This window comes from Vulpes vulpes, chromosome 1 (assembly GCF_048418805.1).
Source record: "Vulpes vulpes isolate BD-2025 chromosome 1, VulVul3, whole genome shotgun sequence".
NCBI lineage: Eukaryota > Metazoa > Chordata > Mammalia > Carnivora > Canidae > Vulpes > Vulpes vulpes.
Genome location: NC_132780.1, coordinates 86,939,891 through 86,966,933, shown reverse-complemented (window position 1 = coordinate 86,966,933; position 27,043 = coordinate 86,939,891). Strand labels below are relative to the sequence as shown.

The 27,043-nt window shown below is 38.3% G+C and overlaps 1 protein-coding gene across 9 annotated transcripts in view; it reads left to right on the top strand.

The window, feature by feature from the left end:
* The window catches only part of AIG1 (androgen induced 1), a 240,788-nt gene that overhangs the window by 74,178 nt on the left and 139,567 nt on the right, over window positions 1-27,043 (top strand). For 8 of the 9 annotated variants that reach the window (XR_011994168.1, XM_025997931.2, XM_072719496.1 and 5 more), the window contains exon 3: window positions 6,996-7,097. The exons of the other annotated variant lie outside the window; for it this stretch is intronic. Coding sequence is in view for 7 of the 8 variants with exons in the window: in XM_025997931.2 (XP_025853716.1) it covers window positions 6,996-7,097 (102 nt within the window). In the remaining variant the exon portion in view is untranslated. The remainder of the gene's footprint in view (window positions 1-6,995; window positions 7,098-27,043) is intronic. 9 annotated transcript variants of the gene reach the window in all.

The following is a 27,043-nucleotide window of genomic DNA, read 5'->3' as shown; positions in this document are numbered from 1 at the left end:
CCAAAGACAGTTTTTCCTTTTACTGCTTATAATGTGACTTTCAGTTTTATGTGGTTTTATATTTTATACTTTATTTCTTAAGCTCTCCACTCTTCTCTTGCTCTATCTTCTTTATTTAATCTCAGATTTTCATGTTTGACCTCTTTTCTTTCATGGAGAATTATTTGATCATTAATAATTTTTCTGGTTTGTAATGTTCAGTTGCCCTTTTCTGGGGGGGGTCATATTCTACTTTCTCTCTCTCTCTCTCTCTCTCTCTCTCGGTATTTTGAATACATTTCATGCTATTTCTCTTCTTATGATTACTCATCCTTAAATTGGTCTGTTCTTCCAGAGCCAGCTATTTGCAAAAGGATAGAACTGGAGACAGGCTAGGGAGCTGAGCTAGGGCAGCTTGAATTTCTGCCTCTTTTCCATCACCACCTCCTTTGGAGAATGGCTTCTTTCTGGGCTGTACTCATTTCTCTCTTCTGGACTCGTTTTGATCACAACCCATTTTGTACGGTGACCGGAAGCTTTGTGTTCATTAGGTGAGCATGAGCTGTTCATGCAGGCTGGTTACCCCAGATCCTTTCTCATTTACCATAGCATACCCACATCCTGCTTCTTGCAGAGATGACATACTAGCCCGTTTCCACATTTAACTTCATCACTTCTGACACCTGAAGCCAAGCAGGGATCAGAACATTTCCCCAGTGCTCCCATGCATCTCAGACCTCCTGTTCCCAGCAAGGGTCATTCAGTATCTCTTAGGATGCACCGCCTATAGCAACCTCTCTGTTCTGCTCACTCGGGCAGGACATCTTTGAATCTTGTTTCCAAATCAGTCTTGCCCTGTCCTGGTTCATTTTTCCTAATACTTAGCAGCCTGTTGAAAAGAGTGATATTTGGATTATGGGTGTTCCCTACTTCATTGGTTTCACCTCTCTTTCTCCTTCTTGTGTTTGGTTAATTTGGGGAAAGAGAGCCTTTAGTCTTTCATCTTAATCCAAAAATCCAGAGAAGGATTTTGTCAGGATGATAGAAGACTTAAGCAGGTGAAGGAGGGGCTGGCAGGTAAAAAGTCTGAGAAGAGATGGGATAGAAGAATAATGCTGGAAAGAAGGGCTTCTCTTTCTCAAGGACAGAGGACAAAAAATATGGAGAACATAAAAGAGGAATTTTAGGTGATCGCTCCTATGGAAGATGCAGAGCCTGACACATACAAGCAGCACCAATACATCTTTATCATTTACTATGCAAATTTTTATCATAAACATGCTATGTGTGAATCAGTGGGAAAAGAGCAAGGAACAAGACAGACAAGCTCCTGTTCTCTGACACTTCACCTCCTCATAAGAGAGCCAACCACTGAACAACAGCAAAAACTTATTTTATAGCAACGTCAACAATAGGAAATAATGGGGCAATTGACTCATTGGCAAGGTGTCCTCGAAGGGGTGCTGCTTAAGCTAGACCTGAAGAGGCAGTGGGTGCAGCAAGATGAAAATGGGGTGCCAGAATTCCTGGCATAAAAAGTAGGAAGTACAAAGACCCAGAGGCACCAAAGAGCCTAATGAGTTTTAGGAATGGATTGCCAGTTGGAGCTTAGGGAGCAGGAGAGAATGCGGTATAATCTGAGGTCACAGAGAAAGCCAGGCGTCAAGGCATATGGGGACTCTAGGAGCTAGGTTTTATGCTCAGGTTATTTACTCAGTCAGAAGAGCCCATTAAGGACCTAACTGTAGGTAAATAAGGATAAATTATCAATTCTACCACAAAGATTTATAGTTGAAGGCTGTGAAAAAAGGCAGCAACGTGTGCTATAGAAACTCAAAATACAAATGCAGATTCTGATTTTAAGGTAATTTGAGCATAGTGCACAGAGTAAAAAAAAAAAAAAAGTGGTGTTACTCACAGCCTCATAATTATGAGTAGAGGAATTCTATGTCACATTTCCAGGAATGAGTACTGGAAACTAAGTGTACTCTGGAACAAGAGATAGTGTAACATTTCAGAGGGGCCTATGCTTTGCTGTACATTGCTGAATTTGAGGGTATGGCTGAAGGAAGTCAGCCAGGAAAGCATGTTGGGACTCGGAATCTCCTGGACCTAGAGTGTGGGGAGCTAAGGGCCTTGTCAAAATGAGAGTCTCTCTGCTTGGAGACCAGCAGAGAAGAAGCCAGCTAGCATCCAGAACATGCAACTTTTTCTCATGCTTTATATGTTTGGAAGAAGAAAGCCTAACTGGAAACATGTCTACATATTACCTCTCAGCAAATGCTACCACAGAAAGAAGTGATGGGGGGAAAACAAATCATGACAAGGAAATCTGGAAACAAAGTAATAGAGCCCGAAACAGAATTCATTTTTCCCCCATAGGTATTTGGTAAAGGCTGAGTACTTACAGATTAGTTTTAAAGGAAAACCAATTTCATAGGATTTCATAGGATCATGTCATATTGAAGCTGAAGACTTTAAAGATGTATTCATTTATTTCCTGATTCCCTGCTTCAACAGTGGGTATTTGAGATATGATAAATGGCCTTTATAGACCAATCTATAGATTAGTGACTTTTCTCTTTGACCTCCTTCACGGTACGTTTCTCTGCAACATCCTTTGCACTCTTAATCAGTTTTACTAAATTCCAAAGAAATTCTCACTGATCAGTAAAGCGTCTTCTTAGAAGTGGACTAAAGCTGATTAACTTCAACTTCTATTGGATACCATAGAAGAGGCTCTTTACAGAAGGAGACAAAGCGTGAATCCAGTTTTCTTTTGCATTCATTTCTGATTGTTCCAGGGGTTCAGATGAGGCCTCAACGACTAGCTGTAACACAAGTACTTTGTCTGGGAAGCTTGAAGAACTGGGAAGTGCCTGAGCGCCTTCTACTCTGAGTTCAAGTACAGTATTCTGGGCCTGGCAGCTTAGAAGCAGCAGGTGCATGCTGAGGAATAGCTGGCCACAATAGTGGAACATTTCAGGGGCGCTTAGCCTGTCCAAGAGAACCTATTTTTGTTTCATAGTCATGCCCTGGTGGTAGAGTTCAAACTTATTTTGGGTTTGCTGATGACCATACTATCAAGAGGATATCAGTGCATGAAGCCAAGAAGCCACCATCTGTGCTGTGTTTATATCTCAAGAATTATTTAGAAGGTTGATTATTCAGTTAGCTGGGCCTCTTGACCTTCTAGTGTTACACTAGAGAGGTGACTCACATTTTCTTGAAAATCACTTCACTTTTGATAACCCATGAAATTCCCTCAATATGCAGTAGGGGTGAAAGAGTTGATCAAATTGCATCGATAAGTACTGACCCCAAAATGCTCTCCATGTGGCAGGGGCACCATGAATGATCATTTATAGTGAACAGAAAATATCTCTCAACACTGATATGCTAGGAAATAATTAACAGCTGGCTCTCCAGGGAGATAAATACCTGATTTGTAGCATTCACTGAATTCCATAGCAGAATAGTAAGAACAGCTTTATAAGTTCAAAAATTTAGATGAGATGAAAAAAATTCCACAAAAAAGCAAAAATGACTAAAACTAACTCCAGAGAAAGCAGAAAACCCGAAAACTTTGTATCTATTAAGAAAATTGAATTCACAATGAACTCTCAGGAGAAAACTTACAAGTCCAGATACATATCAAATAAGGAAGAAATAATACCAGTCTTGCACAGAGTCCCATGAAAATAGAGGAGGGAGCTTTTCCTGGTTTATTTTTTGAGGCCACCATTGTCCTGTCACCAAAATTAGAAGAAGGCATGAGAAAATAACTATAGATTGATATACTGTATGAATAAAGACAGGAGAAAAATTCTTAGCAAAATATTGGCAAGTCAAATCCAGCAGTATATAAAAATTATAATCCATAGTGACCAAGTATTAAAGGCTGGCTTCACATTTAAAATCTATATAATTCATTGTATTAACAGAATAAAGGAGGAGAACTATCTGGTCACTTGAGGATCTACGGCAAGGTCATCTGAAAAAAAAAATAGTACTTGTCCATTACATACCTAACTGAAAGATAGGAGAGATTTTCCTCAACATGATAAAAGATATCTGAGAAAAAGCTGCAGCCTATATCAAATTTAAATGTTGAAAGGCTGGACACTTTCCTAAGGTGGGGAAGAAAATGAGAGTACTCACAGCTCATCACTTCTAGTCAACATTGTGCTGAAGTTTGTAGGTAGGACAGTTAAGAAAAGAAAAAGAAGTACACAGCATACACATTATAAAGGAAGAAGAAAAGCTTGTCTTTATTTGCAGATCACATACAGAAAAATCTAGAATAATTTATGAAAACTACTTGGGATGCCTGGGTGGCTCAGCAGTTGAACTTCTGCCTTTGGCTCAGGGCATGATCCCAGCTTCTCCTTCTGCCTGTGTCTCTGCCTCTCTGTGTGTTTCTCATGAATAAATAAATAAAATCTTAAAAAGAAAAAAAAAGGAAGAAAGAAAGAACTACTCAAACGACACAAATTTGGCTGAGATAGGAGATGCAGCGTCAATATACAAGTCATTTGTATTTTTATACATGAGCAGCAAAGAATGTAAAAACAAATCCAGTATTATCTACAATAACATGAAAAAAAAACCCACGAGATGTTTAGTGATAAATTTTTAAAAATCTGTGTGAGATCCATACACTCAAAACTACAAACTGGCAAACCAGAGATCTATACGAATGGAGACATCAATCATGTCCCTGGGTCAGAAGACTCAATTTGTGAAGATGCCATTTCTCCCCAGATTGAATATATTGATTCAGTACAGTCATAGTCGGAATTCTAGGTGGATATTTTTGTAGAAATGAGCTAGCTGAGATTCTAAAATTTAAATGGAAATGTTTCCTAAAATATCCAAAACAATTTGGAAAAAAAGAGAGGAGGCATATGGTAAGCAGAATTGTAAGATGGCTCCATGATTGCATCTCCTTTGATGCAGGCCTGTATAATCCCCTCCCCTTGAGTGTAGGAGGGGACCTGTGAATGTGATGGGACATCACGCCAGCTTAGATTACACTACATGGCAAAGGTGAAGGGATTTCCACCAATGGCTCCATCCAAGATTAAAGTAGCTTCGCGCTTGTGTGTAGACTCCCAGACTAAATGTAAAACTTATTCTCACCTTTCAGAAACAGATATGTCTTAACCACCTTGTAGGTTAGGGTGTATACACATTGATTGTACAGTCAGTCCTCCAGTCAGACCCAGAAAGGAGACCCACACAGGCACTGAGGCATACTTGTGTCTCTGGGCGGAGGAAGTTGCAGGATCACAGTTTCCCAGGATGTGGTCTGAAAAAGGCGGTGGAGGCTCTGGTAAACCAGCCACTGGGCTCTGTGACTGCCCCCTCAGTGGGGGAAGAGGCTCAAGGTGTCTGGAGTAGGGCCTTCCAAAGCCGACATCTCAGACTTTAATGTGGATATGAATGACCCCAAGATCTTATTAAAAATGCATATTCAGAACATATCAGAATAGAATGTGGCATTCCACAAATCTAATAAGCTCTCAGGTGACATGGAGGCTACTGATCCATGGGACTACATTTTGAGTCGCAATGCTATAAAGTTTGGTGCCGAAGTCTGAGGCCAGGTAACAGTGATTTTCAGTATACTTGAAATCTGTAGTGGAGTGAATAAACCAAAGTTGTGAATAATTCATTGTATTTGGAAAGATCCTAATTATAGTTAACATTAAGCTAATAATATTTTTTTCCATCTTGTACATTTATCAACTGAGTGAAAATAGTTGACCCCAAAGCAAGATAAATAACTGGAGACTCCAATCCGGTATTGAAACTATGTGTGTAATCTCGGTTGTCTGTTGTAATTATCTTTCAATATGTTTTATGAAATGAGAAATGTTCATAACATCTTAGGTTTTAAGGGTGAACTCTTTTTTTCAGGCTACGATTACCCATGTCATAACTGACATACTTGGAAAAGAATTTTGGAACCCTTCTGATTACTAGCTTGCGTTGGAAGTTTTATGAAAAGTGGCATTAAAATATTTACTACTTTTATTAATAAAATGTGGGGGTATGGACGACTTACAAGAAATGAGATAAAAATTGTTTCTGCTTAATATTTATCTGCATTTTATCACTGTAGCATTTATTATGAGACATAACTCTGCAGAGACTTTGATCCTTCCCTCTGGGATAGTTCCCTTCTCCACACCACATTTATTGACTATGTAGCATTTGCCTTTTCTTTCAAATTCTATGCTGAAGGTTAAGACCTTGGACCATTCATTTCTTTATTTTATCTGAACTTCTGTCACCATTAGTTTGAACAAAGATAAGAGATTAAATCGAGTACTGTACTCTCTTTGGATGGTTTATGTTGCTGATGGGTCAGGATAAACCTCAGGAACCCAGATAAACATGTAAGTTATTCTAAGAGAATTAGGATTCTTCCTTTGTGTTCCATATACTCTGCTTTGAGTACAGCCAAAGCCCCTGCTTAGCCTATATAAACTAATACGTTTGCAGGAAATGTGACTTTGGGACATTTTATATAGCAGTGATTTTAATGCTGTTAGTGGTGAAATGGAAACTTGAGAATGTGAAGATTAATTTAAACCACATGATGGGTTCAAGGAAAATCCACTACAGTTTCTTGAATGTGTGCTGACTCTGTACAGTGGGGAATGGGATCCAAAAAACCACCAGTGAACTTTTAAACCCTCTTGAGAGGATTCAGACCAACACAATTAGCCCTAGAAGGGAGCTGTTCCAGATGACAGGCAGATTATTTATCTCTCCCTCGAAAACAGATCCCTTTGCCTGAGAGAACACAGTAGGCAGACCAAGGAAGGATGAAGGACCCCACATGTTACCACTAATGGAGTGAAGTTAGAAATCCCTTTCCAGTCATTAGCTGACTTACTAATTCATCTTTCACTATAGAGTACAGTCTGTTGAGTTCTTTGAACAATGGATAACCAAACAAATTGTATATTGTAAATTTGAAATAAAGGATTTCTTTTCCCTTCCAGTTCGTTGTAGCGGTGTTCTGGATCATTTATGCCTATGACAGAGAGATGATTTATCCGAAGTTGCTTGATAATTTTATCCCAGGGTGGCTGAATCACGGAATGGTGAGTGGACTAAAACAAATAATTTCCTTTCATTAAATTTAGGCTTTTCATAGAATGTACCTAACTGGCTGTGCAATGATAGGGATGAAAGATTGTAATTAGAAAAGAATACTGCATGTAAATAAAAAGCATCTTCCCATGAAACTGGTCACTATTAAAACTATGTAGTAGATGAATCCACAGTTTATAAGATGTCGGTGTTGTTGGATAATACAACTAGCTCATTCCATGGATGAATTTAATTTCTGTGCCATCCAAAAACTTGTCCCTTATTAGAGCCTAAGGACCTAGTCACACCTATACAATTCTCGAGGCCCTGTGGTTCCTCCACTTCACGTCAGGGGATGGTATTGGAAGTAACTACTGCACTGGGAGAATTTCCTCCGCAGGAGCAATGAGACTATTATTTTCTCTGGGAGATCTGCTGTAGGCATTGGAAGTGTCCTTGGCAGGCTGTGCCCATGGAGGGCATTTGCCTATGGTGGCTAGCTCTTTCCCTTCTTCTTCTGATTCCTTCCAATGCTTTAGCCATGGTGTTGCCTTCACATGTTTCAAATCAATTATTTTGAATGGTTTGCATGTCACCTTGCAAGACTTGAGGATACATCCTCTGCAGAGAAATTTTATGTTGTCTTCCCTTTCTGCTTCTGGAATTGAGCAGTTTTGTCATTAACTAAGAAGCCTGCATTTTTTGGTTACAGCAATTTTTAGACTATGTCACTGGGTGCTCCTGGTGAAAAGGGCAACCCATCACAGAAATTATAGGGGAACGAAGAGCTAGAATCGCACGTCATAGGTCCAAAATAACAGTTTCCTTTCTGCCCCCAATTCTGGTATATTTTGAGAGAAGTGGTGTGTGCTAACAAACAAACATTACTGTACTCAGGGGCTTGATTAATTCTTTCCTAAGCCAATTCATCAAAAGTGGCATATCTCAGAGAACTAGCATTTTCTTTGAGTCTAATTAGAGCCACACTGTTAAAAGATTAATGTGGCACCTCTCTTCTGGTTCCAAACACATAAGTTGGGTCTTGTCAGATTCATTTTACCATCTAAGGGACTTGATATGGTTACTCTGTGCCTCTCCAACTTTTGGCTTTTCTTGCCTGTGACCTTTTCATAACCCTGGCTCTTCAATCCCCTGTCCCACATGCCTTCCCATTCTTTACTGGAGAACCCTTGTTAGCTTGTAGAATATCTCTTAGAAGTCTCTTTTTACCCCCGCAGGCCAGGTTAGCTCCCCTGTCAGGTAGGCTTCCAAAGCACCTTCACAATCTCCAACTGACACATCTGTATCCCCCACACAAGTGTTACCTTCCTAGTGCAAACAGCACTCCACCCACCCACCTGATGTGTAGTAGGATCAATACATATTTGTTAGATTGATGAGTGAATTCAGTATACAGTCATTTCCCTCACCTTATCTGAGAGGGATCCATTCCAAAATCCCCAGTGGATGCCTAAAACCGAGGACAGCACCATACTATGTTTTTTCCTATAAGTACATATCCACAATAAAGTTTAGCGCAGTGAGAAATTAACAACATGAAGAGGGCCTTGAATGCCCTTGAATGCAACTGGTGGTTGCATAATGTGCTGTTGAGGACAGGCCTTAACTGTTTGGCATGTCATCTATATACCTCAGATGCACAATATTACCTTTAGGTCAGAGAATAAATCACAACCTTTGTAGATGCAGGTGCTACTTAATGTTTCCAACGAATGGTTTCTAAGTACTGATGAGGCCATTAGAATTATACCTTGACTCTCAGAATTTTCCCTTCATTCACTTTGATGGATTAAAATTCTCACTCTTGGAGACAAACACTACTTAGAAATTTAAGGGGAATTTGAATGATACAGATATATCAGAAAGGGAAAAGATAAATGAATTGACATGTCAAATCCTCTAAGATAATAGCTCAATGGATTCTTTCCTAATGAATTTTGTTCATTAGTAGAGATGAATGACCTTTCTTTGGTTTTCTTCATGTTCCAGTACATGGTTCTGGAATTAGTAACAAAGAAGTTGCATATGGTTGCTGAGGAATATTTTCCGATATTAATTTACGTTACTCTAAATTTGTATATATGTAACTTTAAATCGGATGCTGATTCTTTAGTTTGGCTATTAAAATATGAATATTAACTGCTAGAACCATGAATAATTTAATTTTTATAAAAATGTATAAAAATATTTGTGAAATACTAATAAATCAAATAAACATTTTCACTTTATTAAAAAGCTTAATTATAATTTGTATTTTAATTTTAATAATTTTGAATATTTAATTTAAAAAATATGAAAATAATTCTGCTAAAAATCTTTACATTCATTTGAATGTTCATATTTTGATGAAAACATTCAAATTATGTACACTTTGATTATAATTATATTTTATCTTTTTATTTCATTTTTTTTTTAAGATTTTATTTATTGGAGAGAGAGCATAAGCAGGGGTAGTGGCAGGCAGAGGGAGAGGGAGAAGTAGGTTCTCTGCTGAACAGAGAGCCTGACACAGGGCTGGATCCCAGGACCCCAAGATCATGACCTGAGCCAGACAGATGCTTAATTGACTGAGCAGCCCAGATACCTCCATTTTATTATTAATTAATACCTTACATTGATATTATAAATAGAGCTTAAATTTTGTGAAAATTTCCATTATAACAATATATTCAGTGAATTTGCTGAAATGAAGGCAAGAAAATAAATTTTTGGAATATTTGTATTATATTAAACAATATATTTTTATAATTTATAACTTACACATTTGTAATTGATAAATCTGTGTGTCTTTACTTTGCTACTCATCCATCCAATCATATATTTTTAATTTTGTTTGATGAAATATATATTTAATAATATAGGAAGACAGAACATATTTAATATTTTACAAGCTTAATTTGTAAATTTTAAATATTTCTGTGGGTAGTTTATGGCCTCTTAGGCCTTTTACAATTGCCTGTCTAGATCTTTCTAAGTACAAGAATTCTGCGAGAGAATATACCTTATTCTTATGTGTAGAATCACATTTCGTGTTTGAAGAGTCTCAACATAATCTCTTGGGATCTAGAGCCCTGAACTACCAAACTAAGATGCAGTTTATCAGTCTGTCATGGCACCACTTAAGAAGACATCACCAAGTCAGTCTTGAATTTACAGCACTCAACTGCCCAGCACAAAATTAGTACAAGAAACCAGGCATGAAAGAAAACAGACAGTATTTGAAATTCCCAGGACTTTCCTTTTGATTTATTCTAAAGTACCCATAAGTTAGACAGGATTGTAACTAAAGGGAAGTATCCTATCTCTTCCTTTCTATTGTATACCTCTTTTCTCCCAGCAAGCAGTCTTAGAATTTTTTTGAAGAAGAGAAGAGGAAATGGGTAAATAGATGAGTTACAACAGTAATACAACCTCGCTCTATAACTGCCATCTTATCTCCAGGCTCTATTAACATAGCAGTTACATACACACAAAATTTTAATTTATTATAAATAAAAATATCAGCCTATAAAATATAAAACATTTTACTGGAATCACTTCAGTCTCCAAAAATCAAGAACTATTCTATCCCTGCAGCCCTATTTATTTTTGTATTTCCAGCAGTTTGAACAGCACATGATGCCCATTAGGCATTCATTAAGCATTGGTGATTAAGAGCATATTTATGTGTTTGTTTCTGAAAGTTGGAAGAATGTTGGGGCACCTGAGTGGCTCAGTCGGTTAAGTATTGGATTCTTGATTTCAGCTCAGGTCCTGATCTCAGGGTGGTGAGATGGAGCCCTGTGTGCTTAAGATTCTCTTTCTCCCTCTCCCTCTCTGCGCTCTCTCTCTAAAAACAAACAAACCAAACTTGGAAGAATGTCATGTTTACATTTCTATCTTTCTCTATATCTAGAGATATCAGCAAAATGAGTCTGTTTTCAAAATGTCACAAGAATGGTCATGGACAGTCGTGGTTGGGGTCTGCATGGCTGCAACCGTGAGGGCTAAGGTTTGAATTAATTTAATCTAGCAAACATTTGTTGAAAACCTATGAAATGCAAAATACCCTGCTAGGATGAGAAAAATACACTTCTAAAGGGTAGAAATGTCATGTTTGAGGTAAAAGAAAGTGAATAGGAAAACAAGTCCACAAAGCAACAGAGTAGTCTCTGGTAGGCTGTGTTCACTCTGATAAGAAGAAGCACTGTTGTTACTCTGGCCTGTTTCTTGGCTGCAAAAATAGATCACTGAACCTTTCTCTTCTGCTGATTAGAAGTTTAAAGCATTGTCAATGGAATAAATATACATTAAAAGCAATAAATAAAGAAATATCTAAACTCCATTAAAATTGCAGATTCTCAGCAATGCTGTAACAGGAAAAACCAACAATGAGACAGTGTCGCTGCTTAGTGAAGACCTAATTAATGTTTATAAAATGCTTTGAGAATGCCAAGCACTGCAGAAGTTTGGATATTATTATTATTATTATCATCATCACAGATCTTTAAGCATACATGACCTAGATATTCTTATAATCACAGCAGTTGTTCATTCCCCATATAATTTATAAGGAGATAAAAAAATAAACCCCACCTCTCTTCGTGCTTGATTTGACAGTTGTTGTATGTAACTGATCCTCAAGAGAACTTTAATTTAGGCAACTATTTATTCTGTTCAATATTATTTTGACATTTGGTAATTACTAAAGTTTTTGTACATTTATCTTTCCCAAAAGAGAAGGCATTAAATACTCTTTGGATGATCACTGGTTTTGCAGGAACTCAGATTTGACGTTATTCTTTTGTTAAATAACACAACTTATGGGAAGTTTCCAGTTCTGGGCCACAGAGATTATGCATTTCATGACCTATGGAGTCTATGCCACCCTGATAGTGGATATTTCACAAAATAAGCTGTTGGACAAGAGAAGACAATCTTCTTTTTCATATGAAAAAACTGACCTTTCTCATTTTCCCAATATATTCTAAAGTAACTGGAAGATATCTGGAAATTTTCAAAAATAAAAGTAAGACTGGAACAGAGGTCAGAAATTTCTTGGGAACCACTTTCTAAGACTCCCAATGGACCTCCTAAAGAAAACAAATAAGACCCCAAAGACCCAGAAGCAAGAAGGAGAGTTCCATCCAGTGAGGCAGATACTTTCAGAGTTACTGCATATGGTTCTCATGTGTAAGCTTTTTCACATTTCATTTTACTGATCATAGCTTTCTCCTTGTGAATTTTCATTTGCTCAGGCTCACCTTCTCAGTAAGGCTCACTGTGAAGGTATTGCCAGCTACCCCCATGTCCCCAGCGTTCCCTTACCCTGCTCTTTGTCCCTATCGTGGTACTTACCATCCTTGACATCTTATATTGTTTTACTTTCATGTTGTATTTATGGCTTATTGCCCATGTCCTTCTGCTAGAATATAATTTTCATAAGGGCAGGGATCTTCATTTCAGTTACTCGCTTATCCCAAGTGCTTCAAACAGTGCTTCTACATAATGGAAATCAGTGATTATTTGTTGCATCAATGTGAATTTTACTGATATTCTATGTCCATGTTTTCTCTTGCCTTTTTTTCCTACTCTTTGTGTTTTCCTTTTCATAGTAGTTGACAGAGAATGCAACCCCAAACTATTCACTTTTTTCCTAACTTGTATTTTACTTCACTCTTCAATCTCAGCTGCACTGCAGTAAAATCTTATATACATAGCCTGCTATCCCTTCTGAGGGTCTTACTGGTTCGTATGTATCATATTGCTACTACTGCCTGAGAAGGCCTGAAATGATGTCCAAAGAACACAGCGTTGTCCCTGGAATGTCTGAGACTTACAGGCCAGGTAAATAGAAATGCCTGGATCACATTTATTGGAAAGCTCTTCCATATATTGGTCATTTTATCTGGGTATTAGTAGTTTTTTCTCTAGGGTAATAGGCCATGGCTTTTTATTTTATTTTTTAAATTTTTTTAATAATAAATTTATTTTTTATTGGTGTTCAATTTGCCAACATACAGAGTAACACCCATTGCTCATCCCGTCACATGCCCCCCTCAGTGCCCACCACCCAGTCACCCCCACCCCCTCCCTCCTCCCCTTCCACCACCCCTAGTTCGTTTCCCAGAGTTAGGAGTCCTCCATGTTCTGTCTCCCTTTCTGCTATTTCCGACCCATTTCTTCTCCCTTCCCCTCTATTCCCTTTCACTATTATTTATATTCTCCAAATGAATGAGAACATACACTGTCCTTCTCCAATTGACTTACTGCACTCAGCATAATACCCTCCAGTTCCATCCACGTCGAAGCAAATGGTGGGTATTTGTCATTTCTAATGGCTGAGTAATATTCCATTGTATACATAAACCACATCTTCTTTATCCATTCATTTTTTGATGGACACTGAGGCTCCTTCCACAGTTTGGCTATTGTGGACATTGCTGCTAGAAACATCGGGGTGCGGGTGTCCCGGCGTTTCATTGCATCTGTATCTTTGGGGTAAATCCCCACCAGTGCAATTGCTGGGTCATAGGGCAGGTCTATTTTTAACTCTTTGAGGAACCTCCACACAGTTTTCCAGAGTGGCTGCACCAGTTCACATTCCCACCAACAGTGTAAGAGGGTTCCCTTTTCTCCGCATCCTCTCCAACATTTGTGGTTTCCTGCCTTGTTAATTTTCCCCATTCTCGCTGGTGTGAGGTGGTATCTCATTGTGGTTTTGATTTGTATTTCCCTGATGGCAAGTGATGCGGAGCATTTTCTCATGTGCTTGTTGAGCATGTCTATGTCTTCCTCTGTGAGATTTCTCTTCATGTCTTTTGCCCATTTCATGATTGGATTGTTTGTTCCTTTGCTGTTGAGTTTAATAAGTTCTTTATAGATCTTGGAAACTAGCCCTTTATCTGATACGTCATTTGCAAATATCTTCTTCCATTCTGTAGGTTGTCTTTGAGTTTTGTTGACTGTATCATTTGCTGTGCAAAAGCTTCTTATCTTGATGAAGTCCCAATAGTTCATTTTTGCTTTTGTTTCTTTTGCCATCGTGGCTGTATCTTGCAAGAAGTTGCTGTGTCCAAGTTCAAAAAGGGTGTTGCCTGTGTTCTCCTCTAGGATTTTGATGGAATCTTGTCTCACATTTAGATCTTTCATCCATTTTGAGTTTATCTTTGTGTATGGTGAAAGAGAGTGGTCTAGTTTCATTCTTCTGCATGTGGATGTCCAATTTTCCCAGCACCATTTATTGAAGAGACTGTCTTTCTTCCAGTGGATAGTCTAGGAATAAACCTAACCAAAGAGGTAAAGGATCTATACCCTAAAAACTATAGAACACTTCTGAAAGAAATTGAGGAAGACACAAAGAGATGGAAAAATATTCCATGCTCATGGATTGGCAGAATTAATATTGTGAAAATGTCAATGTTACCCAGGGCAATTTACACATTTAATGCAGTCCCTATCAAAATACCATGGTCTTTCTTCAGAGAGTTAGAACAAATTATTTTAAGATTTTTGTGGAATCAGAAAAGACCCCGAATAGCCAGGGTAATTTTAAAAAAGAAAACCATATCTGGGGGCATCACAATGCCAGATTTCAGGTTGTACTACAAAGCTGTGGTCATCAAGACATGTGGTACTGGCACAAAAACAGACACATAGATCAATGGAACATAATAGAGAATCCAGAAGTAGACCCTCAACTTTATGGTCAACTAATATTCGATAAAGGAGGAAAGACTATCCACTGGAAGATAGATAGCCTCTTCCATGGCTTTTTAAAAGCAGTTTTCTGACATCACAAATTCCTTTGTAGAGCTAATATTCCACCTCAGGATAGAATTCAAGACTAATACTATTTGGCTTACACTCTGCCCTTTCTCTTACTTCACTGAATAGATGAGCAGGCCTAGCAGTATTTTAAGTTCATCTAAAGGTCTATAAATTTTATTCAGATATTTTTGGGGTCAGCAAAACCCAAAGTGTGGTTTACTCAAGTTCTTTTACCCCTAATCCTTAAATCCATAGATATTTCAAAGTAAACTTCATTCATATGTTTCCCATTCATTTGCCCTTAGTTCTTTATAGTTGAGGGAGAGGTAGGGCTAGACCCGAAGGTGTTGTCTTAGGAACTGGCTTCCTTCTTCATTACCACAAACAGATCATTCATTAGCCACAGACCCAACTCCTTGGCAGAAGTCCATCCTGCTATCCTTTCCAGTTCTCTTTTAATTGAAGCTCCAACCTCAGCAAGCATCAGTGATAGCTGCCAAAGAAAGTGAAGTGGAAAAACAAAGCTGCATTTCCGATCATAGAGACACAGAATCCTAGCATCTTAAAACTTGGGAAGTGTTTCTAAAGACCATCTGTTCCATACACCATGTGATATCTCAATTCTCTGAACAATATCTTGGCAAATTCCCTTTCAGGTCTCTACCTGAGCATCTCCAATGATGGAGCTTCAACAGTAGACCAAAATCATGGAGTTTCCAGCTTAGGGAAGACTCTCTTAAGGAACTGAACCTTCTGTTTTTCCCTCCAGTTCAAATCTGCCCAGTCCATTCATCCATTCTGCAGGATTCAAATACTAGCTGTCTTTGTTCTCTTCATGTTCTCTTCTGAGAGGATCTCACTCTTCCCCATAATTTCTGTTATATGGGCCATTCCAAGTCTGTACTTCCTGGTCTAACTTCCAAGGAGCATTGTACTCAGCATTTGAGGCAAGTGCCTTGAGATGAACATACTGAAACAAATTCATATATTAACCCCTCCTCTCATCTTGTTACCCATCTCATGTTGCCACTTTCATAATGGCAGAAGTGTCAAAAGCTCCTCTTGCTACCACATACCTCACAGTTAGCTGACGAGTCCTAATAGAGTCCTAGTCCCCTCCAAAGTAGCTCCCAAAGCTGCCCCAGCCTCCTCATCTCCACCATCCTGACTTTAGTTCAAGGCTTCATCATCTTCCCAATGAACTGAGGCAATAGGCTCATCTCTTATCTCCCTGCCTCCTACTCCCTCCTCACCAGAACTTTCTTCTCATTGCTGCCTCTCTTACCTATCGAGAAGAGCTAATGTTCTGATGGCTCCTTGCTACATTCCTTTCTCAGACACCACCTGTGAATGAAGCGGTCCTGAATCTCCTAGGCATCTGAGCAGGTCCCTTCTCCCTGCACTCAGAACTCTTTGTCGTAACACCTATGAATTCACTTATCACATTGTTTGATTATTATTTATTTATTTAGTAATTATTACCCTAATGGGCTATGAGGCCATAAAGGGCAGCAAATGTTGCTTTTTTTCTTTCATCTTTTCCTCCAGAACCTAGCATACTCTCTGGCATTATTGCACACTCTATAAACATTTACAGAGAACATGGTATACAGGCCCTTTACCATCATGCTTGGTCTCCTCTACCTAGGCTTCAGCTTGTCTAGATTTGTTTTTACAGTTTCATATGATTTGACAAGAGCACAGCAGAGCAATTTAGCCATCGCTATTGGCTTATTAGCATTGTCCGAGCTCCATTAACTCTTGCATATAGTGTTTACCTGACCAGTGTGTGGTTTAGCTAAGATTTGGAATTGTTGTTATTTTTTTTTTATATATACAAAATAGGATCCTTAGGTGCATCCCTAGTGAATTCCATCAAATTCAATTCAAATACATCATGGACTCTGGGGAGGCTACAGTACTATGATTTTAAGGATAGTTAAATGGATATTTTGGAATTTAATAAAATGATTGATTTATAAAACTCCATTTTGAATTGAGGTGCCTAAGTTTGTGCCATTGAGTTGAGCTTCTCTGGAGGCCAGGGCTGTGAATAAAGTCAGTAACAAAATAACTGATTTTTCAGAGCAGTAAATTTTAAACACCTTGTAATCATCTGCAGAGAGGATGGTTCATTCCTGAGGTCAAGACAAGTATTAGATAAAAATGATATATGTGGTAGCAGAAGGGAAGAGCAGACAGCAGTATTGGCCACTGAAAATTATCACCGAATCCAGGGATGGAGAAATAGGAAATTAATGCAATACATATAGTGAAGAGAGAGTTCTCCGACAAGGGATCTGGTAAGGGAAAGGGTTATAAAATGATATGGGCAACAGGTGGATGGTAGGCTTGGGGACAAAACTCACCTAGGAAGGGTAGGTATTGATGTTCCCAATTTGGCTGGATTCTAGATATCTAGAGATCCCGAGGGGTCTTTGTGTTGATCACATTTAGATAAAATGGGGAAAGAAACTTTTCTGGGAGTCCGGAATCGTTGTCCCAAATCCTTATGTTCACACCAGATCATGAAGATGATAAGAATCCTCATCTTGTCCACGTGCTCCTTTATCTGAGTCATATTGAAAAGTGAAGAAAGAAAAGCAAGGAAAGATTGTGGCAACCCACCAGGAAATGCTCAACTCAACTTTTTCTTTTTTTCTATTTGAATCTGAACCTAAACTACCAAATTTGTCTCCAAACTGCCTAGTCCTTTACGAATACTGGTTAACTTCCCTGAGCCTGTTTGTGGTTAAGATGGGGCTTCCCCAGGACCGAGTGTCCACCTAGCCCTCAGTTCTCTGTCAAAACCCTCCTCCTCCAAAAAAAAAAAAAAAAAAAAAAACCCTCCTCCTCCAAGACCACTCATGCATCGACTCTCCCTTATATCACAGAAGTGACCACCCCTCTTTTATATATATATATATATATATATATATATATATATATATATATATGCTGGCTTTCAATTGTGCAGCATGATAACTTGTCCAGGCTTGCACAGCTAGCCAATGTCCCAGCTGGGAGTAGGGTACTAGGCTAATGGACCCCATCACACTTACCGTACCTAGGGCCTCTCTCTATGGAGCTTTGTTAACATCTAGTGTATAGATGCCTTTAAACATGAATTGTCATTAATATTTTGCAAACATATTTCAAGACATTTTAGAGTGATAAACATTCCTGGCATTTTAGATTATTTTCCTTTTCTTCGAAGCAGGAGTGACTTTTTCCTATTGTTTTACCATATCCATATTCAGAGAATGAGCTTGCCCTTAACGATCTAATTAAGGTGTTTTAACGTAGTTGCAAGGATTAGCCCTGGTGGATGGAAATATTTCCCCTTAAGGCAACTCCTTTCATCCTTATCAAATACATTAATTCATGTGACCTGGTAATATATCAAATTATCTTATATGTACAAATGCTACTCCTCACACTGCTACTATCTATATGTGTTAGGATAAAAAGACTGATGTTAGTAAACATCCTTTTCTATATCTGCCCTGCTGCCACACACAATAGAGTGTCTTTTTTGTTCCATTCTCTTTCTCATACCAGGTTAATCCCCAAAGCCACTCTGTTTCTGTATGCAGTTTTTCTAGTAGATGAAGACATGTGAGCCACCTCAAAAGGGCAGCTGAGTCAAATGACCTCTCAAGCTTTTTCTGGTTCTATCATTCTATGAAAAGGGTTTAGTGTAAGTAATTTAAGAGGTTAGTCAGAATAAAATTCTCTGTTCAATGATCTTTTGAAATTTCTCTACTGAATTCCACTAGTGAGGAACTTACAGCTTGTTGCAGGAATTCCTGAGATTGACTGTGGAAGTACATAGCACAGTACCTGCCACATAATAGGTTCAATAAACAGAAGTCTCTTCAAATAGGATAGGATAGGAATCTTATGGAAAATGTAAGATAAAGTTTCCTTATAGCTAATGATTTTAACTTATTATCATATAATAGGTAAGAAGCTAGTGTCAAACTCTGTCTAAAGCTGCAAGGAAAAATGTTTGGGTGGAAATCTATATTTTTAGCAACATCAAATTTGTATATACTCATCACATGAAAAGCTAATGAAATTCCTTAAAAGTTTATATAAAAGGTAAGATATTTATCCTTGGACATAGGATTCAGATCTCTCTTATTTATTTTTAAGCATTTTCCCCTCACTTGCATCTACTGTAAAGAACTTTGCTTAAGCTCAGAATTTGACTGCTAATATTCACACATATGGCAAATACGAACTAATCAGACCACAGATATTTTGCTGCATTCCATGGTGTCTCATTTATTTGTTTAATTTGCAGCTATAGCAACTAGATTCCACCACTGTAGGCTTTTACACAGACCTACAGTCTGATCAGCTTGGTTGAAGTTTGGCACTCAGCACCATGCTCAATTGAAGACATATGCGCAAACTCACCACATTTTTTAACCTGGTTTTCACACTGGGTAGATTTTAATATTTGCATAAAAATATGAAAAGCAACCTTCTGCAAGGATAGTAGGCAATGAAAAGATGTTGTGACCTTCTTCTCTATAACATTTCAAATCTGAAAGTTTTTTTGGCATGCTTTTCAAAAGCCCATCTGACTTTGAAGCAGGCTGCCTCTCCACAGAAGGCTGACTCCAGCAATGACTAATGGGTTGACCTGGTGCCATGCTAGTGCTGCTCCACGCATGCTGCTCTGCACAAGACGAGCATTTGGAAATGACCTTGAAAGGGAGTGTTGCCAAGTTAATGAATTATGGGCCTTCAAGGAGTGCCATTTCACAAGCGATTTCCAGAAGGGTCTCTGCAGCGTTGTCAAAACTTGGCTCCTTCATTTGGTATTGCTTTACCATGAGTGTTTAACACACACAAAGAATGATGCTCCCTCTTGATTTTATGAGTTGCACTTTGTAACAGGTTGGAAAAATTAGGTAATGGTGAAAATTGGCATCCCGATGTTGTTTTCCTTAGGTGTTTTTGTTTCAAACATTCTCTGGAGGAAAGGAAGATGCTCAAAGGGTCCAAGTGTAAATAAGGACATGGGAGTTTAAAATGAAGGGTAAGCTGAGGGGCGCCTGAGTAGCTCAGTCAGTTAAGTGACTTTTGATTTTGGCCCAGGTCATAATCTCAAGTCATGAGATTCGGGCTCTGCCCTCAGCAGGGAGTTGGCGTGAGATTCTCTCCCTCTCCCTCTGTCCCTCCACACTCCTTCTAAAACATATATGTACATCTTAAAAAAAAAATGGAAGAGTGGGACACCTGGGTGGCTCAGTGGTTGAGCGTCTGCATTCGGTTTAGGGCGCAATCCTGGGGTCCTAGGATCAAGTCTTGCATTGGGCTCCCCATAGGGAGCCTGCTTCTTCCTCTGCCCATGTCTCTGCCTCTCTCTCTCTCTCTCTCTCTCTCTGTCTCTCATGAATAAATAAAAGAAATATTTTTCAAAAGATGAAGAGTAAGCTACAGGTGGGCGTGAAGATGGTATTAGTGGGTAAAGAAAAGATGGTAGGAAGAGTACCTCTCCGTATGCAGTTTACTGCCCAGTTGATATGATTCCTACTCACCAGATTTAGGCTCTAGGAGGAGAACGTTCCTTTATCTTGGTAGACACACCCATGTAGTAGTCTGTTGTCGTTGTTTAAAAATGTTCATCGGCGTTGACATCAGCTGTTGCTATATGGCTTTCCATTTTAGTGACTGATGTATTTCTGTTGGTGCACAGTGTCTTTTTTTGATTGCGCTTCTCATGCTGGTGAAGTTGGCTGACATTTCAGGATCTGGATGATGAAGCTATGCTTTAACCTTATTTGGAAGTCAGAGATCAGGCTCCCGGACTCATCATTAGGAAAGATCCTCCTCGTGTTCTGTCATGTGACTTCGCTTCTACAATCACAGGTAGCAGAGACAGTCCAAGGTCGGGGCAGTCAAGGTGGGATGTTGGAAGAACAGTGAGGAGCAAGTCATATTCTCTTCATTCATTTTTAAATAATTATCTTCCTTCTTCATTTGTTTGCTCTCAGATTTTTATACAAAATTAGATTAGATACTTCTTAAAAAAAAAAAAAGATTCAACCATTAGAACTCTGACGAGATTGTTAAAGACCGCTGGCCATTCTTATTTTTAAAATGCTGATAATCTTCACTAAGTAATCCTGAGAAACAAACATCTATAAGATCAAGACAACGTAACTGTCAAAGGCAACTTCTCAGAACATTCCTTTTTACTTCATCTGGGATTTTTTTTTCAATAAGTAATTTGATATTTCTGTAAGTTTAAACTGGAATCACTAAAGTAAAGGCATTTTTCCCTTATAAGCTCAAGCCTTCCAGACTCATCATTTTGTAGAATTATATAAATAAGCCATGAAACTAAACTAAAAGTCCAAATTACAGAATATAGTTGTAAAACTTTTCACATTTTACGTAGCAACTTACATTAAAACCAGTAACATTTTTGCAAAACAGGTTTTGTATGCAACAATTTGTATTGAAATCCAGCATGGTGATTTTTCATTAGATTTTTCTTAGGGTTATATGCTAAAGTATTCATTTGTGATTTTTTTTTCCCCAATTGCTTGTGTGTGGTAAGTTTGACTGAAAAGTTCTGACATAGGAAACTCAGAAAGATATCATTATCTTACCCTATTTTCTTTATCTATATTTAGGTGATTTTCTCTAAATTGCAGTACTACACTTTTTTTTTTCACTTTTAAATGTTTTTATTGAAGAACACATTTTCCAAAATAATCCTCATCCCTAGCTTAGAGCCCCATCCCATTAATATGACTGATTGTTAGTCTATTTCCTAAAGCACTAATCAATTGCTTAAATAAAGAAGGGATGAAAAAGAGATAAAGAGATCAAAGAAGGGTGACAAAAATAGGCAAATGCAGTGGGGAGCATCAGCCATAAGGAACATCAGGATTTCTGGTACTGAAGATCATAGACCACAGCTCACAGAAACCAAGAGACAGAATGAAAAAAGAAGGCCCAGGCTGATAAGCTTCTGATGCCCTGAGAATCCTTGTGTCCTTGCATCCCACTGACTTTGGCACTCAGCACTGCCTTTCTCTTACTGATGATATTTTTCTTTTATCTTTTCAGTAAACATTTTAGATAACAAAGAAGTAGGGAGCTTATCATGATTCAATACCATCAGACAATACCTTCACCTTTAAACTATATTCACAGTCTCACCAGCCTATTTTTTAGAATCATGTGAGATTATTTATATGTATGTGAAAAGAATGTAAAGTGTTTTCTTATAAAAAACAAACTTCATTCTGCATCCCTGCACTGCTCCTTCCAATTAAACAGGAGCCTTCTTTCCAAAGCCCTAGGTAGGGAGTTTCCCAATCTTTATTTTAACATGATGGCACTTTGCCCTCTGCTTCCTTGTCTTATTGTTATAAAATATCTCTCAAATATTGTCTGTGCACCTTTATACATATTTATACTAGCACACATGGTTGAAAGAAATATGATCTTGTATTATTCAGGGTTCTTCAGAGAAACACAATCAGTAGGATATGTGTGTGTGCACATGCACATGCATGCACATATGTGTCTGTTTGTATATACATATAAGGAATTGGCTCATGTGATTTTTAGGGCTGAAAAGCACCGAGATCTGTAGTTGATAAGCTGAAGATGCAGGAGAGCTGATGGTACAGCTTCCATTCAAACTCAAAGGGCTGAGAAGCAGGAAAGCTGATGGCAGAAGTTCTAGTCGAAGCCTGAGTCTAAGGGCAGGAGAAGGCCCCTAGATTGAAGATAGACAGAGAGTAGATTCTTCCTTCTTCATCCTGTGATTCTATTTAGGCTGTCAGTGAATTGGATGATGCCCACTTCCACTGGGGAGGCCAATCTGCTTTACTCAGCCTACTGATTCAAATGTTAATCTCATCCAGAAACACCCTCACAGACACACCCAGAATAATGTTTAACCAAATACCTGGGCATCCTGTGGCCCAGTAGAGTTGACACATAAAATTGACCTTTACAGATTCCCCCTCAAAAGCTCCTCTCTTCCTTTAAAAGTCAACCTCCATTTGTTAGAGTCTGAATAATGCTGTTCCATTTCCACTAAAGTTACACTAAGGTTGATCAACCCTGATTGGCCCAAGTCTCATGCTCAGAGGTTCTGATGGTTTCAACCCAGGATTGGACCTGTACACCATCTGTATTCTTCATCATACTTGCCCACATGGTTGGGGAAGCACAGCCTAGTCTGAGAATCCTTGAATTCATTAGTCTGTAGGCTTCCTTGGGGTTCAATGAAAGTGGTTAATTGGGGCAGCCCCGGTGGCTCAGTGGTTTAGCCCACCTTCGGCCCAGGGTGGGATCCTGGAGACCCAGGATCAAGTCCCACATCAGACTCCTTGCATGGAGCCTGCTTCTCTCTCTGCCTGTGTCTCTACCTTTCTCTCTCTCTTTCTCTATGTCTCTCATGCATAAATAAATAAAATCTTAAAAAAAAAAAAAGTGGTTAATGGAAGAACACAAAGAGGGAAATAACCCTGGCGATGGCTGGAGCTGAGCTAAGTGGAAGATGTGGCAAAGAGACAGACCCAGGCCAACGTACATTACCAGGCTGACAACCATTAAGGGGCTACTTACAAGATGGCATCTCTGCTTCTTTTTCAACTGGGACAAAATACTGGCGCCATCCCAAATTCTAGGAAAAAGAGTCAATATTAACATTTCTTAAAAGATTAAAGGCATAATACATGTGTCAATTATCATTAATCCTTAAAAATATTTATGGAGTTAAATGTTCTGTAACTAATTAGAGGTGGCAGTTAACAGGGCACATGGGTTTCCTCTGAGTTATATGAAACAAAATATAAATCTTTTTATATAACTCTATTTCCTACAGAAAGGATTTTTGCTTATCAGTGGGATTTTTAAAGTTTTATTTTATTTTCTTGGATTTCATTCCTTTTCCATAAACTCTATAAGCAGAATTACAATGAGGTGAGTCACAGTCTTAACACTTTTTTGGAGCTTCTTCTGCCAATGTAGCTTGGAATACAGGGACTTTTTTTTTTTTAACTGTGTTTGGGACACACAAGGAGGGGAGGGAAGGGATGGGTGGGAGGCAGGGAGGGAAGAAGGAAGGAAAAAAAGAGATTTCAGATTTTACTTAGATTGCATTTTAAAAAAAATTAATGACATTATAAAGATAAATCTTTCATAGTATCTCATCAGTGTGTTGTAGACAACTCTGAAGTACACGTGGTTTGGGTTTTAAAAGTTCATTCATGAGCTAGTCATTTGGAACTGAGAACATATTTTACCACAAAAATTTTGTTATATAAGTGGTAATTAATTTTCGAAGCTAGCTTGTAATCTGTCCTCATTCTGTTTTGAAACTGAATGGTTGTGCATTTTCAGTGATAAATACACTATACTGTTGAAAATTTGTAGATCAAAAGAACATAAAAGCAATAAAATCCATTTTTGAGTCATTTAAAACTTTTCACTTGCTGGTGCTGGAGAGAAAGCAGATTTAATCTAAGGAGCCTGTGAATGTTCAGAACATCTAATGTTGATATTTGAGAGCGCTAGTCAAAGGAGCAGCAACCATTCTCCCTGGAGAGTCTCTAAAGCCACATATATGCTTTAAGCTGATCACCAAAAAGCAACACTCTTAGACCATATTAGTAAGTCCTCAATAAAAAAGTCTTCTTTCCTTCCTACAACAAATACTGATGCCACAGGTACTATGTGTGATATGCTCCTTACCACTTATGCTAGGAGGAAACTGTCAGAACCCCACTCCTCGTGAAGTTTATAATCTAGTGGGGGAGGTAATGAAATAATTGTATAAGTAGATAACCTGTGATTCATCTATTTTTATGAAATATTACAATACAAATATTAAAATCCATACATCTGCACAAGGAATAATGAAGATCTGTATAGGATAGACCTGGGGATGGGAAGGCAAAATCCTTATTAAATACCTGGCATGGGCCAGCTACTTACTTCTACTGCCTCATTTTATCTTTAGAGTGACCCTGAGGAGTAGGGACTATTATCACCATCTCACGGATGAGGAGCTGAGACTCAGAAATTAAAAATGTGTCCGAGATGGTCTAACACTCTGCAGCAGAACCTGAGTACAAGTCAAGCTGATATTACTCCAGGCATTTTCTGCCAGTCTGACCTGCCTGTTTTACAAAATCACTCTGGAGATATAGCCTATTAGTTTACTCAGTATTTTTTATGTAAGTATCTATGCAGTAATCTCCTAGAATTTAATAGTGAAAACAATGTTGTATCTCCTGATGCTGGCATGTTCCTTTTTGTTAATGCGAGCTTCCACTTCTCCTCTGATGCCACATTTAGTGTACTCCGTAGATCCTCACCATAAAGAAGGGACATCGATTGGAAATGCAGTTTTTGAAGCAACACTTCATTCTAATACACACATAAATTTAAACCTCTCTTTTTCAGACCTAGATGTGAGACTAAAAACCATAAAAATCCTAGAAGAGAGGATAGGCAGTAACCTCTTTGACATTAGTCTTAGCCCCTTTTTTCTAGATATGGCTCCCAAGGCAAGGGAAACAAAAGCAAAAATAAATTATCAGACTACATCAAAATAAGAAGCTTCTGCACATGGGCTTCCTGGCTGGATCAATCAGTTAAGCATCTGCCTTCAGCTCGGGTCATGATTCCAGGGTCCTGGGATAGAGCCCTGCATTGGGCTCCCTGCTCCATGAGGAGCCTGCTTCTCCCTTTCTCTCCCTCTACCTGCAGCTCCCCCTGCATATTCTCTCTCTCTCTCTCTCTCTCTCTCTCTGTCAAATAAATAAAATCTTAAAAAAAATAAAAATAAAAAGCTTCTGCACAGCAGAAAACGATTAAAAAGGATTAAAAAAACTAAAAGACAACCTACTGAATGGGAGAAGATATTTGCAAATGGCATATAAAGGGTTAGCATCTAGGACATATAAAGAACTTAAAAAACTCAACATCCCCCCGAAAAAAGTAATCCAATTAAAAATGGGCAGAAGGCATGAACAGACATTTATCCAAAAAAAGACATCCAGATGACCAACAAACACATGAAAAGATGTTCATCATCACTAACCATCAGGGAAATACATATCAAAACTACAGTGAGATCTCACCTCACACCTGTCAGAATAGCTAAAATCAACAACACAAAAATAACAGGTATTAGCGAGGATGTGGTGAAAAAGGAACCCTCATGCACTTTTGGTGGGAATGCAAACTGGTGCAGTCACTGTGGAAAACAGTATAATGGTTCCTAAAAAAGTTAAAAATAGAACTACTCTATGACCTAGCAATTTCACTACTAAATATTTACCCAAAGAATACAAAACACTAATTCAAAGGGATACATGCACCCCTATGTTTATAGCAACATTATTTACAATAACCAAGATATGGAAGCAACCCAAGTGTCCATTGATTGATGAATGGATAAAGAAGAAGTGGTATATACATACACTGGAATATTATTCAGCCATAAAAATGAAATCTTGCCATTTACAAAGACATGAATGGAGAATGCCGTATGATTTCATTCATGTGTGGAATTTAAGAAACAAAACAAATGAGCAAAGGGGAAAAAAAGAGAGAGAAAGAGACAAATCAAGAAAAAAACTCTTGATTATAGAGAACTGATGCTTACCAGAGGGGGAGATGGCGGGGGGGCGGGGATGAAATAGATGATGGGGATTAAAAAGGGCACTTGTTATGAGCACCTGGTGATGTACAGAACTACTAAATTACTATATTGTATACCTGAAATTAGTAGAGCACTGTACGTTAACTAACTGGAATTAAAAACTTTTTAAAAATTAAAAATAAGCCCATTTTTTTCTGTTTGCTTTTCAGTTTTTGGAAAGGGATTTCTCTCAAGGCCAGCCTATTTTATGGGCCATCTTTTTTGTTGCTAAATGTGATGTACTTTTTCATATGTCATTTTCTCCAGAGTGCTCACTGAAACATTTGGAACCTCATGCTGGCAGTGTCTCCTTTCTGTGAGGTTTATACTATCACTTATTTTAAAATTCCATCTGTGGGATTTTTTTGGACATTTTTGGATGTTAGGATGTCTGTTGTAACTTGATCAGGACTCCCTGAAGATTCCTGTCCCATGTGGAGAGGAACTAAGTCAGAATAGATGTGATCCCTCTTACCTCATGCCAGTGTTGCT